At 40.6% G+C, this 20,857-nt stretch overlaps 1 protein-coding gene across 4 annotated transcripts in view; it reads left to right on the forward strand.

The window, feature by feature from the left end:
* nrg2a (neuregulin 2a) overlaps positions 1 to 20,857 on the forward strand; it is a 468,706-nt gene that overhangs the window by 368,446 nt on the left and 79,403 nt on the right. For all 4 annotated transcript variants that reach the window (XM_078411502.1, XM_078411499.1, XM_078411501.1 and 1 more), the window contains exons 2-3: positions 13,017 to 13,179; positions 18,126 to 18,244. In XM_078411502.1, the coding sequence (XP_078267628.1) occupies positions 13,017 to 13,179; positions 18,126 to 18,244 (282 nt within the window). The remainder of the gene's footprint in view (positions 1 to 13,016; positions 13,180 to 18,125; positions 18,245 to 20,857) is intronic.

The following is a 20,857-nucleotide window of genomic DNA, read 5'->3' on the forward strand; positions in this document are numbered from 1 at the left end:
GACTTAGTGGGGCCTGCTTCCACACTGTGTCTCTAAAGTCTAAAAAGTCAACATTTCAGCCTCGATTCATGGAGTGATTTTCAAACCCATGACTTTCAGACTTGGGTGACAGTGCCATTATTGATTGTATTTGACACTAATGTAGCAGTGACTATAGAAATCAGTGAAAGAAGTACCTAGAAGACTTTAACTTACTTGGTCAACTAAGGATTTTCTGACACTTCTTCGACTTGAGAAACAGTTTGTTTTCGATGAGCCACTTTCACATTATGGAATTTCTGACTGTTTGAGTCAGGAAGGAATTAGGTGAAAGTCCATTAATTTAGATTCTTTGGGACAATGGGGGTTTGCTTAAAACGGCTCAGTAAATATTTATGTGTGAAATGTTGGAATTGCTCTATTCATCTGAAGTCAGTTGGGATTCATTGCCAGGAGTTCTCACCTAGGGGGAGGTAGGAAACATTGATTGGAAGCACTGCGAGTTGATCCCCAGACACACATCCTTGGAAAAAATCTGCAGACTAGACAGGCAATGGTGAGAAAAGGATCAAGCTAACATTTCAGGAATATGACCATCATTTTGCAGATCAGGTTCATGTCACTGAAATGTTAACTCTTCCTTCTGTATTTCCACAAGCATAGCTGGACCTGCTGGATCCAGTTATTTAGCAGCTTTTATTTCACGTTTCTGACCTGCAGGATGTTATATGTTTTGTTTTAGGGGTTTAGGAGATGGTCAGAGGTTAAGCTTTAGGCTTCCTACCCTGCTGAGAAGTAAAAGATAAAAGGCAATTGATGAGAGTTGGTCAGGAATGTTTAGCTTAAAAAAAAAAGTTTTTTTTCGAACTAAAAACAGCTCTCATAGTAACAATGAACATTTAATTGAGAAGTGTGCACTTCCAGGGGCAGTATGGAACAGATAATTTCTAAGACACATGATCCATAAAAATCAGTTGAAGTAAGCTGAGATTTACTATGAAATGTTGCTCATTTTGTAGAATGGATCAGCCCATTCATTGATCCATTATTGTGTCAATAAAGAATCAGCCTGCCTTTCTGTCTATTGGAGCTTACATAATAGACCAGATGGAATTAAATATCTTGTTCATACAACAGTGGGTTTTATTGTTACAATTTTGGGTGAACAACAGGTAACTAGATATTGGGTTGTAATAGTGATCTCCCCATTGTAAGGGGTTCGGGATCCATTTACCAGGGACACTGACCCCCTCGGGAGTATCTTGACTGACTGGAAAGTTCATATAGGCATTCTTCAGTGTTTTTTTTACCGTGCCGTCTCTATCTTTTGGAATACTGTTTATCTGTATCATTCAATCTCTGATAGATCAGTACAGCACAGGAATGGGGCCTTCGCCCACAATCTTTGTGTCGCACATGATGCTTAGTAAAACTGATCTCATCAGCCTGTACATGATCCATATCCCTCTATTCCCTGCACTTCCATGTGCTTATCTCAAAGCCACTCAAATGCCACTGTCATATTTGCCTCCACCACCACCCCTGGCAGTGCATTCCAGGCCCCTATGACTCTGTGTGTAAAACAAAACTTGCCACTTACATCTACATTAAACTTCCCCCTCTCACCTTATAACTGTGCACTCTGATGTTGGGGAAAAAGGTTTTGACTGTCTACTCTATCTATGCCACTCATAGTTTTTCATACTCCTATCAAGTGTCTCCTCAACCACCGACCAAAGGAAGCAATCCAAGTCTATTCAACCTCTTCCTTTAGCTGAAACATTCTGGTAAATCTCTTCTCCATCCTCGTCCAGGCCTCCACATCTTTCTTGTAATGGGGCAACCAGAATTTCACACAATAGTCCAAATGTGGCCCAACCAAAGTCCTGTGGAGCTACATCGTCCTCAAGGTGTAAGGTGGTTTGTGCTTGCATGCATCCCAACATGCCAACTGAATGTTTCCAGGTTTCCATTTACATTTCCTTAAACTAATTATTGTTCAAACTTAACAGTTGGTACATATTTTTTTGTGTTGGAGCCAATTTAGGACCATGAGATCGTAAGGAATGGGAACAAAACGTAGGCCATTCAGCCCATCTGGCCTACTCTACTATTAAATATTACCATAGCGTGTGCGACTTTATTCTTGAAACCATGTCCTTTGGCCTTTGACTCTTCCATGAGACAAAAATCTTCCGAGCAATTACCCTATCCAGTCCCCTAATGAATTGTTTATGCTTCAAAAGATTGCCTGCCATTCCACTTTAAATATATCGCAGAGTGGGATGAGAAAAGACTTGAATACTAAACAGACCCCTTCACTTTTTGGTGATGCACAGGACGATTTTCTTGAAATGGAATGACTCACTGAGCTCCACTCATATTCTGCAAAAAATACATGAACGCAGTCTAGTGCGCCATAACTAATTAATGAGAAAGGCTTGCAGATTGGAATGGGGTTGTAAATTCCTGGCTCCAAATTGGAAAAAAAATAAGCATTAACTAATTGCTTTCCTTGCTGTTTTTCATTATGCTCCAGACACTGCAAAATGTGACTATTTCAGCTCAATATTGACCTTTTAATACGTGACTGAATTTCATTCACTTACTGTCAGGGAACATGATTGCAATTGCTTCGACTCATTGTCAACTAAGACTCCCCTATGTAGTTTCCCTAATTATTATTTCCTTTCATTAAATGAATATACTCTGTCTAAATTGTTCCCCATGTGAGGTACTTTGGCCTAGGAATGCTTCCATGGATGGTTAAGCTTGGGGTACTTGGAAGTCTAGGAATTGAAATGTGAGCTGAAGAAATAGAACAAATGGAATATATAATTTGTGTTGGAAGAATCAGTCTGCAGGAGCAAAGGTATTTGGGTGATCTTGTTTATAACTGAAATGTTGGTGCTGAGGTATAAAAAAAAAAGAATAAGCCACATAGGTTATTGTCCTTTATCTAGGACCTTAATTGTGTGCAGTGATCTGGTGTAATGTTTTAAACACCATACTCATGAAAGATATAGTGATCCAGGAAAAGTTGAAGCAGAATTTTGCCAGAACAACATCTGAGTTCAGAGGGTGAAATTATAGACTGCTTCTAGGACCTGAAATGCTTATTATGAACCTTATAAGATATTGAACAGGAGGATCCAACGCAGACCAGACTGCTGTAAGGACTTTAGTGGTGACATTTTTCATATGATACGTTCTATTAATCGATCAATTACATATTTCAATAGATTCCTACTAGATTTATTTTAGATACATAATTTCCAGTGGATATATCACAAAAGTCATAGATAGAGACAAAAAGCTGGAGTAACTTAGTGGGTCAGACAGCATCTCTGGAGAAAAGGAATAGGTGACATTTTGGATCAAGACTCTTCTTCAGAAAGAATGCTTCTCAACCTGAGACATCTGCTATTCCTTTCCTTCAGAGATGCTGTCTGACCTGCTGAGTTACTCCAGATTTTTGTGTCTATCTTCGGTTTAAACCAGCATCTGTAGTTCCTTCCTTCACAAAAGTCAGAGATCTCTTCTAGATAGGTCTTTATAATAATATTTTTAAAGTCTTCTAGATCTCTTAGCAGGCATGTTTGTCATTCCTCATGAACAAACTTGGAATTTTGAATGGTGGGGTCCCCTCATGAACCCATGTTGCCTACTTTTAATGGTCTCATTTCTAATGAGATGCTCCATGACCTTACCTATCATTATAGTTTCCATGAGATTATTCACAATGGACGTTACTGTCTAGTTTTGAGAATCATGGTTGTGACTCAATATTTTCTGCCATGCTGATGACTTTGGGAAGATCTATGCCAGATTTACTATAAATTCCCTGGGGTTTGGCAGCTAATTCCATTTAATCCATTGCCATTTTCTTTCCAACTTAAAATGTCCTTCTCTTTAAATTGCTTTGTAGCCTCCTTCAAGCAGTTAAAGTCTCTTTCTATTCAACATCAAATCCTAGCATGAGCTCCATAATTTCTCCATGACTAACCTATCACTCTCAAGAACAAGACATCTTAAAACAATGAAGATTGATGCCTTTAGTTTTGTTCTAGTATTCATTGATTCCCCAGTCTTTGTGACATGGTGCGTGATTACATTCTGATCATTGTTACTTCATTCACAAAGTGCTGGAGTAACTCAGCAGGTCAGGCAGCATCTCGGGAGAGTAAGAATGGGTGACGTTTCGGGTCGAGACCCTTCATCATGACTGAATTGAATTGCCCTGCATTGTTACTTCATTGCTCACCTATCTTTGTGTTGGGGTCATTTTTTTTCTATAACTCGCAGTCAAATTCATGTTCTCTCCCACTGATGACGTCTTTAACAATCAGTTATACAGTTTTGTCATGTACCCTGGAAATCCATTCCCTGCCTTATCAGTAGAAATATTGTTATTCCATTCAATTTACTTGTTAATATCTGCAAAAATGTAATAATTCCTTACTCGTCCCACACATTTTCCCTGGCCAGTATGTCCATTGTATCTTCTTCTTAATAACTTCTTAATTCATCTATTTTAGAAAGAAATGGTATCTAGTTACATCATGCTTTTAAAGGCAAAGATACCTAAAAGCATTCAGTTTGAAATGACCACACTCTTTGGCCATGTAGACCCTTTGCCCTTGGCAAGATGAGGTCCAATGCTTTCTGTTTCCTTAAGATCCTTTGGAGAATTTGGAAACTTTTGGGGGAAAATGGGCTGGCCTGAGTACAATTAACAACCTTATAGCGGTGCGGATGTCCGAACCCGAAATAAGGCTAGACGCCAGGAAAGTACCGAGAAGGTTTATTTAATAAAGATTACTGCATCCACACACTACAAGACAGACAACGGAATGCCACCAAACCCCCCCAGGGAAACCCCATAGCATCGGGCCGTCCCAGACGTGTCCAACCTGTGCCGAGGAGTTCGACCCAGGGAGTGGCCTAATCCTCAGGGGCCACTACAACCTCGAGTTTTTTAGGTTAAATTGTGATTTTATTAGTCTGCCTTTAAACATTAGAGATACAGCGTTGAAACAGGCCCTTTGGCCCAACGAGTTTGCACCAACCAGCGATAATCCTGTATACTAACAATATCCTGCACACTAGGGACAATGCACAATTTTTTTTTAACCAAAGCCAATTAACCTACAAACCTGTATGTCTTTGGAGTGTGGGAGGAAACCGAGCACCCGGAGAAAACCCACGCGGTCACAGGAAGAACGTATAGACAGCACCTGTCGTCAAGACCGAACTTCAGTTCCATTTAGTTTATTGCCAGTTGTACTGAGGTACAGTGAAAAGCTTTTGTTGAACCTGGGTCTCTGGTGCTGTAAGGCAGCAACTCTACAGCTACGCCACAGTACCACCTTTTGCATCAGAATTTTGCAACAGGATGAGCAGAAGTATTGGCACCGTCTCGGTGCAATCTACCCCTCTCATACCATTCTTTCTCCCAAATCCTTTGTCCATCCTCCAGGCACATACATTAGAATTGCCGGTGGCCAAGGATGTTTTAGAAGATGAAGCTTGAATGACCCATCTACCTAGAAATGGGGAACCAAGGAAAAGCAGATGCTGCATTACAAAAAAAGACACAAAGTGCCAGGGTAACTCAGCAAGTTAGGTAGCATCCTTGGAGAACATTGTTAGGTGAAATCTTGGGTTGGAGCCCTTCTTCAGATTGGAGTGCATTGTCGATTTGAGTCTGAAGAAGCTTCCCGACCCCAATTATCACCTATCCATGTTCTCCAGGGATGCTGCCTGACCCGCTGAGTTACTCCAGCACTTTGTGTCTTTTTTTACCTGGAACAGGGTGCAGGTTATGTGCACCCCTTCTTCAGACATAGGGCCCCTATTACACCCACCGTAGTCATTCTGGTTATTGTTTTAAAGCTAGCTGTGATATGTTCTATCTTCTCTTTCTGCCAGCATTTCATTTTTGTTTTGTTTAGATTGGCCTTCTATTTTGTCTATAGACATCTTTATTCTGAAAACAATGTTTGTAGTTTGAAGAATTGGAATGTTGATCCCATTTAAATTTCTTCATCCCGCATTTAGCAGGTTATTTTCTGCTGCTCATTGTTAGCGGGTGGCAATTGTAGTATTTCTGAAAAAAAGTGTGCCTGCGTTCTTAAATATGAGGGCCAATATGTTCTGCTTAGCGTGAAGAATCTCCATTCTGCTGGTGTCTTTTTTTTCAGTGTGGCTGATAAAATATATTTATTCACCTCCAGCTGCGAGAATTCTTTTAACTGTGGATTCATCCATTGAATCCTGGAGTGAATAAACCAATTCCTACTGGGTTCCATTGGCACTGACCAGCAATCAAACTCCTCAATGTTGTATCTTGCTTCCACCGTTTCACTGCTGACAATAGATTGGCTCAGTGAATGGCTTTATCCTGCCTGATGCAGTCTCTTTCAAGAAACAGGAGTATGGTGAATTGCAAAAGGAATCTCTCACTAACCAATTGTGACTTCTGGCTTCTCAGGCCAGTCACTATGTCCGGATCTTCCACACTGGTCACTGTGTGATCTTCCCAAATGCCTCTTTGACCTCCCAATCTTTTGATCCAAGGCAATGACTCTCGTGAGACTGGTCACCTCAGAGTTGAGTGCATGAACTAACCAACTGTTCTTGCAGACGAAGCCCCGCAGAATGTGCAGGCAAACATCTCACAACTTCTACAAGACACAAATGCTTGCTCCTCACACAACACTAAAATGTTAATGTGTAAGAAGGAACTGCAGATGCTGGTTTAAACTGAAGATGGACATAAAAAGCTGAAGTAACTCAGCGGGACAGGCAGCATCTCTGGAGAAAAGTAAAATGTTAATCCTGTTTCACTTTTCAAAAATAAAGCTTCAGTGAAAGAAAGGCAAATCCATTTCATTGAAATTTCTTCAGTCTTCTCTTTATCCATTTCCTCTTTTGCCTTTTCCCCTGATTAATTCTGAGAAGTCATATGGACAGGAAAGCAAATACCTTGCGTAATGGGCACAATATCTATTATTACGCAACCACCAAAATTGTTAATGTTGAATTAGCTGCATTAATTGGCCATTTATCTAATTGCTTTGTGTGGCGTTCCTGTGTATGAACTGGCCATTATCAGCGCTGCATCCAGCGAATTTGCCATTTGAGAGGAAGCGATCCACCAAAATCTCACAAATAACAGATCAAAGAATTTGAAAATATTAAAATCCATTAGATTTGAAACATTTATTTGGTGAATGATAATGTCCAATAAGTTAGGTATTTTACACGGTTTGTCAAGCTATGAATAAAGCTTATTTTGGCATCAAAAGGAACAAAAAGTCACATTTCTAAGGGATTTTGTATTGTAAATCGTTGGACTTTGAAGTTCCTTGGCATTGGGAAAGGTGTGTTAAGTGTGCAGTATGGAATGGGCCAATACATGTTTTGTGCAATGGTTCATTAATACAAAAACCAAGCTTAAGACATCTTTGTTGTTCCACTGGTGTACAGTAAAGCAGGAAGGACACAGGCCTGTATTGAAAATCATGAGGTGGAAGAGCTGGTAGGAGGAAGGGTGGAAGCACCATGGCTGGATGGATCGTTCAAGGCCTTAATCAGGTAGACCTTCAGTAACTTGTTGAGATGGAATATAGGGAGTGAGAGGAAGATTATGTTCATAGTTTGCTCATGGTGATGGGATGATTAAAGTCGCAATCATGTTAAAGACTTGAAGGCATCATATTTTTTTCCACAAATAATATACTTTATACATAACATTTAGAGATACAGAACACCTAGGAGATTGTCATGCTGTCTTTTGCAGTATGAGAAATATCATTCCATTTGTATACCAGATTTACATTATTTTTTTCTTTGACATATGTTCCTACAAGCTGAAAGAAAGCAGGTTCTTGCCAGACTTGAGAGCAAGTTAATAATCTTCCGGCAGTAGTTAATGCGTCTTGTTGAATATCTGTGGGAATAACACGTAGAAGACAAAGTCCTGTGTTATATAACTGTTTAGGATGAATCTCAGCAAAGAGCACTGGGTCTTTTCCCTGACCTTCTTGTGAGTACACGTTCGTGAAGGACTTGGAAAACAAGCTCGCCACCCCCAGCTGGTGCCCCAAGGGAGAATAGGGAGATTCAAGATTGAATAGGGAGGGATCCTTCCCACAATTAGCCAAGCAAGTTCATGGTGCTTTTCGAAATGTGCCCAAGTACTGGGTGGAGCCTGTAGATAAACTGAAGCAGAAACGGGGATTTGGGAGCTGTGCTCTCTCTTGATTGCGGGAAAGAATCTAGTCATTAAATGCAAGGTGTTCGCAGAGTTGTTGAACAAAGATATGACCTACAACCCTCTCCTGAACTGCAGCAGTCACTTGAGCAGCCCACCTTTTCATCCAGAGACTAAATGGGTCGTGTCTGTGGAGACACTGTACAAATTTCTAAAGAATGAGAGTACAAAATATATTCATTACTCACCATGATACCTCCCTTTGTGTAAGGCTGCATCAAATTGTGCACAGACTCTGCTAATACAGTATAGATGTGGCAATATGCTAAATTTTAAACTATTCCAAGTAGTGTGAAGGAGGGAATCTGGCAAAATTGCAAACTTCTAGCTTGATGTAGTCAGTCCCCAGATCATGTGTTGCTATTTGTTTCCTGAAGAGGTTCTATCATGCAATGCATAAAATCAATAATATGTGATGTGAATTCCAAGGCCTCAAACTCCATTGTTAATGAGTCATGGTGCTAATCACCATTTCAGGTCCAGATGTGCTCTCCAGCCGAAAATCAAAAAGTGCAGATATGATGAAGGAATAAAATAGAAAATGCTGTTCTTACTCAGTGGGTCAGATGGCATCTGTAGAGAGCGAATCTGAGTTAATGAGTAGAAGGTATCACAAAATGCTGGAGTAACTCAGCGGGTCAGGAAGAAGGGTCACGACCCGAAACGTTACCCATTCCTTCTCTCCTGAGATGCTGCTTGGCCCGCCGAGTTACTCCAGCATTTTGTGATACCTTCGATGTGTACCAGCATCTGCAGTTATTTTCCAGCATGAGTTAATGAGTAAATCGGACCTCTCGTCAGAAATCAGAAAACATTTTTGTAGTACATCTCTTTTGTGATGTAGGCAAAATAATTTATCGTGAGGAGAAGTCTGCGAAACTGTGCAGTCTGTGGAGGAAATTCTTGTCACTTCATTTTGGATTTTCTATGAATCCTAAATCCTGGGTGGTGGGTGTATGGCACGAGCTGACGGAGGAGATAGTTGAGGCAGGTACTATCACAATGTTTAAGAAGCATTTAGACAGGGACATGGATACAACAGGTTTGGAGGGATATGGGGTGAACGCAGGCAAGTGAGACTAATGTGGCAATATGTAAAGACGTTAAGTAATGGAGGAAATTCTTTGTATTTCTTCTGTTTTTTTTTGTTTATTTTGTTTTTTAATTGATGTCTTTTAACATGTACGAAATAAAACGATAGAAAGAAAGAAAGAAAGAAATGTATGTGGGGCATGTTGGTTAGCATGGGCAAGTTGGGCCGAAGGGCCTGTTTCCACGCTGTATGACTTTATGAAGATACTGTGTATTCCATGCTGAAATGACGGTGGTTGCTGATTTTGCTTTTCCACTGTAATCATCACTACAAATGGTGGGCTAGATTACTATCTATGATGTGTTTCCACGCAACTTGAGAGTTGAGTATAAAGGAAGTGAGAGAAGGTCGGATGGGGTGGAGTGCAGGTACGTCACTGAACAAAATACTGTTCCGTGGAGCTGCAAGGAAAACAAACCAACATGGGAAGGTGCAGGAAACGATGAAGGGATCAGTATTCATCTGTCGGAGTTATTTAACCCTCTGTTCTGAACACACATTCCAATTACCTTCAATGGCTGCACCTTAAGTAAGCCATCTTTGGCCAGTCTTTCATCAGGGATATGCAGAGGATTACAAGAGCTGTGTACTACTTTGGATAATCTGTCAAAGTCATCCATCCGTGCTGGGGGAAGCCGGTCAAAGCAGAAAGCAGCCTGGCATCAGAGGGGTAGGTCGCAGTCAGTAAGAAATAATGCTTTGGAGTTCAGCATTGAGAGAATGTGATGACTTGGTCTGGGCACACGGACAGGCTAGTTAGGTGACCTAGAACATAAGCCCAATATTACTCACTATCATCCTGCCATTAAAAGAGGACATCAGGCATATCCCCAATTAATAATAGGGAACGAGGAGAAACATTAAAAGGACAATGAATTTGCTGAATAGACAATAGAAAGTAAAAGCAGCAAGGAATGTTTAATAAGAGAGTCAGAAATAGAATTGGAAGTTGGCCATTTAAAAAGGTCATGGCTAAACCTTTACCTCAGCATCATCACAGTGATGAGGAGGAGGGATTGATAAATGGGACTGAGATGCAGGAGATCGCAGGTGGTGCAGAGTAGAACTGCTGCCTCATAGCTCTAGTGACTCAGCCTTAATCCTGACCTCCAGCACTGTGTGTGTGGAGTTTGCACATTCTCTGATTCCTCTCCCAAGCCACAGACAGGCTGTTTGTTAGTTTGGCTGCTACAAATTGGCCCCAAAGTGCAGGTGAGTGGTAGAATCAGGATGGGAATGTGGACAGAATATGTTACAGGCAAAATTGGAGTCCTGAGATTGCACAGAGACCGAGTATTGACCTGATGGGCCAAAATGGCCTTCACCCACAGTAAAACGGCAATTTAGTGTTTGGTAATTCAATTTGCTGAAAAGTCATTTGTATTCATGATGCCATAGTACGAACATAATTATGGAGCTTTAAAAAAAAATTCCATTAACAGAATACAAACTGACTGCCATATACACATCATTTCCTTTAGCTTACAATATGAATAAGAATGATATTCATTCAACCGACTGCAGTCAAAGTGGTACACATTCTGCTCAATATTAAACTCAATTTCATTGCAAAGGAAAATCAGTGGGAATTTACAGCAAGTAGCCAGAGAGAACACAATTGTATTTGATTTTGTTTCTTTGACTCCACGTGCTTCAAAATGATCTGCTCAATTCTACAGAAGATTTGCAGAATTAGAAATAATAATGATAAGTCCAAATCTGTTACCCGATACAAAGTTTAAGAATTGCGTTGCGTCATTCCAGCAAAGTATTCACCTGTGCCACCCAGTTACTGAAATCATAGTTCTTTTTCAGTCACCACATGCATCAAGTGAAGACCCACGAGGAACCTGCACAGTCTGAAATAAAACCAGAGAAAGCTGGAAGCATTCAGCAATTTAGTTAGAATCTGTAACATTTCAGGTCATCAGGTCATAAGGAATAGGAGTAGAATTATGTCATTCGGCCCATCAAGTCTACTCCTCCTTTCAATCATGGCTGATCTATCTCTCCCTCCTTACCTAGATCTAGGTCCAAGATCCTCCATGTGTGGACAAGTTGGAGAGAAAGGGTAAAAGAAACAGCGGGGGTGGGAGGAGATCCAACTATGTTTGGTGGATTGACACTATGGGGATATGTCGTCGAGATCATGTGGTCAGTGGTTCAATGGAGCAATCAAAAGAAATAAATGATGGCAGATAAAAAGTGAGAACGCAAAGAAATTCAAAAAGTTGGGAAATGCTGGATTGTAGTCATGCCCAGCAGTTTAGGCTATGCTCAAACAGAGAAAACCTGAACCAAAATCCAAAAATGGCCAAAAATCTCCCCGATGTTGGGGGAATCCAGAACCAGGGGTCACAGTTTAAGAATAAGGAGTAGGCCTTTCAGGACTGAGATGAGGAAAAACTTTTTCACCCAGAGAGTTGTGAATCTGTGGAATTCTCTGCCCCAGAAGGCAGTGGAGCCAATCCACTGGATGTTTTCACAGGAGAGTTAGATATTACTCGTAGGACTAACAAAATCAAGGGATATGGAGAGAAAGCAGGAATTGGGTACTGATTTTGGATCATCAGCCATGATCATATTGAATGGCAGTGCTGGCTGGAAGGGCCAAATGGCCTAATCCTGCACCTATTTTCTATGCCTATGTTGCTATGTGATACAAACAGAAATAGCAAACTAACTGAAGTTGTAGAATTCAATTTTGAAGCCAGAATTCTGCAATGTGTGCCCCAGATGGTCAATGAAATGATGTTTCCTGAGCTTACATTGAGCCTCCTAATAACAGTCCAAGAGTCAGGAAGGTCAGAATGGGATAGTGAATTAAAGAGACAGGCTGCTTTGAGTCACCCCTGTGGAATGAATATGGGTGCTCTGCCAATTTGTCACCCAGTCTGGATTTGGTTTCTCCAGTGATTGAAGGGAACAGAAGAGCAAACTAGAAGTCACCTAGGGAACTGTCCTTCGAAAAACAGAAATGGAAGGGAAGAGGGTGATGTGTTTGTTTGTGGAACTTTGGGGCAAAGGTTATTGAATCTGGAGTCCAGATTACTTGTGATGTGCCTAGATGGAAGATATTTCTGTTTCCATCAGAATTTGCCATTTGTTCTTGTAGGTCGTATGTGATATTGGATTTTTTTCCTTCCCATTGAGCACATCCTACAATCCTGTATTTTGCAACTTTTACATTCCTTTGGTTGTGTTCTCACTCTCTCACTGCTCCCATTTCATAGGTTTTGTTTATATTTGTCTATACGCATCAATTAAATGTCCTCTGCAATTAATCCTTTGGGTTAATCCTCCGTCCCCACTCTCTCTGGAATAAAACTAACATATTTCCTCTCCTTTCCAATTGTCACAAAGGGTCTTTCACCTGAAACATAATTTTGTTTGTCTTTCCACAGATGCTGCCTGACCTGCTAAGTATTTTCAGTGTTTTATTTTACATATTGCAATTACTATGGTGGAGGACTTACAGGAAGTTTTGAGTTAATTCCTGGGTTAATGAGGAGTTTTACTAAAATTAAGACATTCTATTGAAGCTCCCATCCCCAAATGCAAAAGTATTTCTGGACACTTTTATTATGTTTCTATTTCAATTGAACAATAATTCTTAGATTGGCTCTTGCAGTGCACTGACTCCAGGGTTAATTTGTGTCTTCGCAGATGGTCCTCCACAGTTGAAGAAACTGAAGAACCAAACTCTTCTTGAAGGACAAAAACTTTCTCTGAAATGTGAGGCAGTGGGAAATTCCCAGCCCACGTATAAGTGGTTCAAAGATGGAACGGAGATTAAAAAAAGCAAAGCAATAAGGATAAAAACTGGGAAGTAAGTTAACAAAAAACATTTTTTTGCTTTATATCAGGTAATTCTTCCATTAATTCATACTTCTTATGTAATGCTGTTTTAAGGCCTTAGTTAAAGCAGCATTAAATGAAGTAGATAGAATAATCTATTATGTAAGAGAAACTTACCAATGGACTATAGAATATGGAATCCTAATATGATACATTCGAATAACTAAGATTGTGATTGAATCCAGACCTTATAATATCGGTTATGTGATTAAATTGTTTCATTCTGATGGATGTAAGAAACCTCAGCTAGAAATATAGCTTCTTTGCACTGTAACATCAGAGCTGTGAGATTGAAAGTGGATTTTTTTTTCTGCAGTAATGTGTGATAGCAACAATTTCAAAATAGCTTCACTATAGTTTGGAAATTCCAGTAGGTGATCTCTCTCTGAGTCAAGATTGTACATCTGAAATGATATCTGCTACAGAATGCATCAAAGCAAGGGTGCACAGTGGCAGCGCTAGAGGAGCTGCTGCCTCAGCGCCAGAGACACGGGTTTGATCCAGACTTCAGGTGCGGTCTGTGTGGAGTTTGTGTGTTCTCTCCATGACTGCGTGGGTTTCCTCCGGGTGCTCCAGTTTCGTCCCACGTCTAAACGATTTGCGGGTTTTTAGGTTAATTGGCCTCTGTAAAATTGACCCGAGTGAGTAGGGAGTGGATGAGAAAGTGGTCCAACATGGAAGTAGTACAAATGGGTGATCGATGGTCCGCATGGATTTAAATCTGCATCGCCAGTCCCTCTTCTGAAGCTCGGGTGACTTTGAAGATTTTTTATGTCTTTTTTGCATTCAAGGCCATGAACCTGGGGCAAGATTCCCACAGTCTCACTTAGAGAAATCTGGCATCTGTCAAAGTGTAACAGCCTGGAAAGGCTTTCACACCTGGAAAGATGTTAAACAGGCAGTGTGGTGGGCAAACAAGTATCATTTGCAGGGGCACATGGTCTCAAATTCCATTGTGCGTTGAATAGTGTTTGTGGGTTGCAGATTAGTTCTTGCCAGTTTTGACCACATTAATTGTGTATGTCATGGAAGAAGTTACGGGGAGGATAATCCAGGTAGCAACAGATGGGAATAGACTCAGTCAGGGAGTAATTAGCGCCTTGAGGATTAGGATGAGGGATAATTGATTTGCTGCAGGGATTTAGGGGAGTATTTGGGATCACTTGGGGGAGTGTATTGTTGTGTTTGCGATTAGATAGGAGCGCAACTGCTTAGAAGATGCATGGCAAATACTATTCAAATAGTGACAAAGAGACCTCGCATGTGATGGCTGCTTCTGCACAAATGCAATTCAGCACAGCTTTACATCGCTGGTTTATGATCATTGTTTTGCCTCTGAAAGCAAGGTCAAATTCAGCTGTTAATTTTCATTTAGTATAAATAGGTGACATGGAAGGAGTTTCTACTGAAGTTACATGTAGTTAACCAGAGCCCTTCATGCAACATAAACAGTTGAAGGAGGATTGCACAAGCAATCAGTTTAGCAAATGCACTTTCAATTGACTACATATAGGCTTTTAAGTTATAAACAAAGTAGGTTGATCTATTGCTCTGGCGCCCATGTGAACTACCAGCTGGCTTTTTCCTGATTGCCATTAATGTTTACTGCTAAAGCTGGAGGTGATAATATTTGACAAGCTAATAGATTTACTGTCTTTCTCCACCACGTCTAGAAATTGGACTATATACCATGATTTTGTGTGCTATGCAATCCAAATTTTAATCCAAAATTGTAATGATATTATTTGAATTGTTGAGCTGTCTTCTGCACATTTAATAGGTAATGCAAGGAGGAATGAGGACATTTGCAGTGGCATCTAAGGAGGCAAGATCAGACTACTCCCTCCCTGGTTTTCGGTAGCATTTGAATGGCTTATAACATATAGGAATGGACAGGGATACTCTTACTGAGAAGTAAGCTTTCTCAGAGACAGTGAAGTACCTTTAGAAAGGAAATGAGGAGGATTTTATTTTAACCACAGGGTGGTGAATCTATGGAATTCATTGCCACAAATGGCTGTAGAGGCCGTCATTGGGTAGTTTTAAAGTGGAGACTGACAGGTTCTTGGTTCGTGAGGGTGTCAAAGGTTACAGGGAGAAGGCAGGAGAATGGGGTTGCGAGGGAAAGATAGATCAGCCATGATTAAATGGTGCAGTAGATTCGATGGGCCGAATGGCATAATTCTGCTCCTCGGACTTATGAATTTATGAAGTCAGCGTCTGTATTCATGGAACTTTAAGAGGTTCTAGTCCGGTGCCAAGTAGTTCAAGTAAATTAGAAACATAGAGGAAACATAGAAAAATAGGTGCAGGAGTAGGCCATTCGGCCCTTCAAGCCAGCACCGCCATTCCATATGATCATGGCTGATCATCCAAAATCAGGACCCCGTTCCTGCTTTTTCCCCATATCCTTTGATTCCTTTAGCCCTAAGAGCTAAATCTAACTCTCTCTTGAAAACAGAGTAAATTAACTCATTTCACTCTTATTATCTCAACACTTCCCCTTAACCCCTTCCCTAAAACCTGTTACTTGACCCATCATCGTTTCCCTCTACCCCCCCCCCCTCCCCCCCATCCACTCCTACACTTCAACTTTGCCCTCACCCCCTCTCGTCAGACAACTGCCCCACTCACAAACCAGAACCTTCAATACCTGTTTCTGCTGGAGAAAGGTCATATCACGTTTAAGACAAATTCAGTGATGGCCTTGAATTCCTCACCTTGCTGAAACAATGCAAGTAATGAAAATGGGATTAGTGTAAATGGTGCTTGACGGTTGGTGTAGCCTCTGTAGGCAGTTTCCATGCTGTTTGACTTTATAAAATACGAGCCATCTGATTTTAAATACCTTCATCAGTTCCATCAGTCCACATTAATTTGCTCGATAGGGAGAAGGCAACCTTCGTCTAACTCTGATGTTGCAGTGGGACACCTTTCACCATGGTCACCAAATGGAAACTTGTGTAAATCATGAGTGAATTTGTTTTTGCTGATTCTGACTCGTGCTCGTTTCAAGTCCTCAGTTCAGTTTAGTTTGCTGTCACGTGTACCGAGGGACAGTGAAAAGCTTTTTGTTGCATGCTAACCAGTGAGCAGAAAGACAACGTATGATTACAATCAATCCATTTACAGTGTACAGATACATGATAAGGGAATAACGTTTAGTGCAAGGTACAGCCAGCAAAGTCCGGTCAAGGATAGTCCGAGGGACATCAAAGAGGTACTGAGCACTAAGACAGGGATGCTGAACAAAAGAGTCATTTCAACAAGGAGGGAATAGCAAAGTTTTGAAACAATTGTACAAAGAGCACATTATGTGGGTGGGATTTTCAGCCTCACTTTATCATCTCTTCTTAAAGGCAACTCCTTGGGCAACAATGTAAAGCAATATTTCTGATTTTATTTCTGCCATGGTAAAGCCTAAAATGTGATCTTATTGGAAGATATCAATGTAAAGTAAGTAATTCAATGACATCCAAATAAATGAAAAATATTTATTCTTGGAAGTTCTGCTGGCTGAAGACTGTCGTAGAGTCATACAGCACAGACACAGGCCCTTTGGCCCAACTTGCTTATGCTGACCAAGATGCACCATCTACAATAGTCCCACCTGCCCACTTTTTGTCCTTTGGTTCTACTTACCTATGTTGACCAAGATGCATCATCTACACTAGTGCCACTTGCCCACATTTGGCCTATATCCCTCTAAACCTTTCCTTTCCGTGTATGTGTCCAAATGCCTTTTAAATATTGTTGTCGTACTTGCCTCAAGTACTTCCTGCTCATTCCATATACTCACCACTCTCTGTGTGAAAATGTTGCCTGTCAGGTTCCTATTAAAACTTTCCCTCCCCTTTTCATTCCCCTCCTCTAAGTAAAAGATTCTGTGCATCTGCCCTATCTATTCCCCTCATGATCTTATACCTTTATAATATCACCCTTAATCCTCTTGCAATTCAAGGAAAAGTCAGGATCTGGTGTGGTCAGTCCAGTAACATTACAAAATGCTGGAGTAGTGCATCAACCTGCTGTTACTCCAGCACTTTGTGTCTTTTTTGGTAAACCAGCATCTGCAGTGCCTTGTTTCTCAACTACAGTAACATAGCAACTAAAAAGAAGTTCAGTGGTACCAAAAAAATGGCATTTGCTGCTGACCACAAAGAAATCTACCTGCAGAAGTTTAAACAGCCTTGATGTGGATTGCCACTTTAATGGCATGACTTGCAATCAGTTGCCATTTCTAATTTCTGATTCAATCAAACAGACTGAGCAACTGGCCAGTTGGTAGAATCCCCACCACCAACAAACCAGGAAGTAAAAAGCAATTTTATTTAACAACTTTTTATAATTTTACAAAAGTAAAATAAAGATACAAGTAGGCATACCATAGAACCTGAAATATCTCAAACAAAATGTTAAGAGAATGTTAAGAGGGGCAGCACGCTAGTGCAGTGGTAGAGTTGCTGCCTTACTGCAGAGACTCGCGTTCGATCCTGACTACGGATGCTGTCTTTATGGAGTTTGTACGTTCGCCCCATAACCTGAGTGGGTTTTCTCTGGGTGCTCCAGTTTCCTCCCGTGTAGACTAATTGGCTGCATATAATAGTAAAATTGTCCCCAATGTGTGTAGGATAGTGTTAGTGTGCGGGTATGGCTGGCCGGTGCGGACTCGGTGGGCCGAACGGCCTGTTTCCGTACTGTATCTCTAAACAAAACTAAAAAAATCAAAGTAAGAATAATTCATGTCTAAGCTGAATGGGTGTTAATGGAGCAGAATTTCAACAGAGTACAATGTGCAGTTACTAGTGCATTTCACACATGCAGCTGAGGACGAATTTCTATCCCTTTGTCTCTTCTGCTTTGATTTTGTTTCTGGCACCTTACAAGATACTAAATTATTCTTTTACTTTTCTGCAGAAAAAACTCAAGGCTTCAGATAAGCAAACTGAAGGTGGAAGATGCTGGGGAATATGCATGTGAAGCTGAGAATTCATTAGGCAAGGACATTTCAAAAACTACTGTCAGTGTGCAAGTTGGTGAGTGTCTACACATCCTATAGTTTTGTCAAGATTTACAATGAATGGAGCAGAAAATATTTTCACTAAAGTCTTTAGTGTATAAGCAAAATTTGTGCTAATTGTCATAATTTCCATGTTAAGTCTGCACACACAATACAGATGTTTTATGGTGTCAATGGCTTTTTAAACAAAACAACATTGAATAACTAGAAATGAGAGGCTTGATGAATTCTGAGAAACAAAGAGGGAAGCATCAGCTGTTTAATAATGTCACAGCTTTTGTGATCATGTGTATGATTTTGAATAGGCTATCGATTTCTGTGCATCTTTCAACAAATCATTTGACAATTTTTGTTGATGATGAGTTAAGATGGTCTGGATCCTGTTGGATTGTCTAAATACTGAAGTATTGCATTACTTCTGAAGCCATTTATATATATTTTAGCCTTGCAGCAGTCTTTACACTCCGACACCACCGCCTTTGATTCCCTTGACTAAATAGAGCTTGGCTGTTTCTACTGGAACAGGCCCCAGATGAATGTCCAAGCTCTTTCAACACATCTTCATCACTCAAATCTCTGCTCACCTTTGTCTTTCCACTAAAATTTCCACTCCTGACACAATTATGAAAATCATTGCTGTGCATAATATCCTCTGTGACTCTGTGCTTTACTACACTTTACTACACCTTCCTCCATTAACGATCTCTCCTCCATTGTTCAGCAACATGCTCCTGCAGGATTCCACAGCCACCCTCCAATGTTGCTATAGAATCGAGTGCAATGGTGTTTCATTATCTGCACCATTAATTCCAGAGATTCCCTCTCCCTCTCCTTCCACCTACATTCCTTACTTTGGCTTCACATTTTGCATTTCTTATCTTCCACCTTTTCTCTTTTCATTTTTGTCTTCGTCCAACCATCTTCCATCAACCCCCCCCCCCCCCCCCCCCCCACCTCACCTGCATCCATCTAATACTTTCCAGGCCTTGTCCTGCCTCTTCTCTCTTCCAGCTTTCTCTCTTCTTCCTCTGCCCCCACACACACACCCCTGGTGTCCACAGCCAAGCCTAGCCTCCCTCACTCATAACTCCTGGGCTCACTGGGCTCTGTAGTACATGGCACACCATCACTTCAGATTTAAAATGCTCATTCCCGCTTTCAAACTGATCAATTCCTTCCCCACCCTTGTCAAACCTCCTGCGAACTTACATCCCTCAGGGGAATGTTGTTCCAGAGTAGAACTACATTCCTCTCCATGTTCCCATTCATGCCTTCAGCCGTCAATACTTCAAGCTCTGTGATTCCTTCCCTGAATGTCTGCAACTCTACCCCCTGTCCTACTTTAAAATCTACTTATTTGACTTAAGTTTTCGTCATCTACCCATATGCCGCCCGTGGCTTGGTTTCAATTTGTGTTTGGATACTCTGCTGAGGTAGAATTGCTTAAAATGGTTTTCCTATGAATTTTTCATTTCATTGGAAGTTAGTTTTGGTTCCTTTGGCTACATATAGTTTTTTATTGTCTGTCTGTGTGTGTTTTGCAAAAGAGCCATTGGCAGGGAGAGGTCTGTGTGAACTATTGATCAGTTTGTGAAGCGCTGCATCCACTTGATTCCTCAACACTAATGAATTGATGAAATGTGGGATTCTTTCAGCTTTTTTGCACAAATTTATCTGAAGTAGGAGTGGACTTGCACTGGGAACATGCATCTATCACCTGGATTTTCATTCCAACTCACTGGGGAATACAAGGTTGTTGTTACATTTGCCACTGTCTCACAACTCGTGTCTGAGAAGGAGGCTTCCCCTGACATTAACGATTGAATTGATGGGCTTGTGGCTCTGTTGCTATAGAAACCTGTCAGGTTAATAGACAAGTATAAATGTTGTTGCTCTGTAGCTTTCTCTCTCTTTCCCTTTCTCTTTCTGTGTAGTGGATTGTGGTGTAACAATTCGGTTGCATTTATAAATCATTCTCAGGACTCCCGACGGCTGGTCTATCAAATCTAACCTTTGCTTTTACCAGAGCAACATTCTTTAGTTGGTAAATTTTGAAATGTTGAGTCATTTATTCAAATCAAATTGCAGGTGATTCCATTTCAGTCGTTTTTAGAGACATTCTGTTATCTTCGTAAAATATCAGGGGAATGAGGCCTTGGCCAAAGGCAACAAACAAAACTCCAGGGAAGGACAAAGGTGATGAAAGATGAATCTGTGTTCCCTTTTTTAAAGTACAGCTTTAGAACTCTGAAATAGAGATTACGATATGCAAAGTTAAAATGCTTAGTCCTTATGTTTGACCTTTTGTTTACAGCAGTATCAAATACATGTTATGATTTGCGTGGTAAATGGGTGTAAATCAAGTTCAAATAGAAATCATCAAATTATTGATGTTTCTGTTGAAACAAATTACTGAATTGTCCTTTTCACCCGCTTGTAATCTTAGAAGATCGAAACTTTATGAGGTTATATAGAAGAGCATGGTGATAACCCATCAAAATCATTTTAACATCACCAACTTTTACTTCTACTTCACACACAGATAATAGGTTCATTGACGACTAGGCCAAACCATACAGAAATGTATTCTCGAAAGCTCCATTTGTCAGAATTAAATTTCAAAGATAGT

Source organism: Rhinoraja longicauda, chromosome 14 (assembly GCF_053455715.1).
Source record: "Rhinoraja longicauda isolate Sanriku21f chromosome 14, sRhiLon1.1, whole genome shotgun sequence".
NCBI classification, from domain to species: Eukaryota; Metazoa; Chordata; class Chondrichthyes; order Rajiformes; family Arhynchobatidae; genus Rhinoraja; species Rhinoraja longicauda.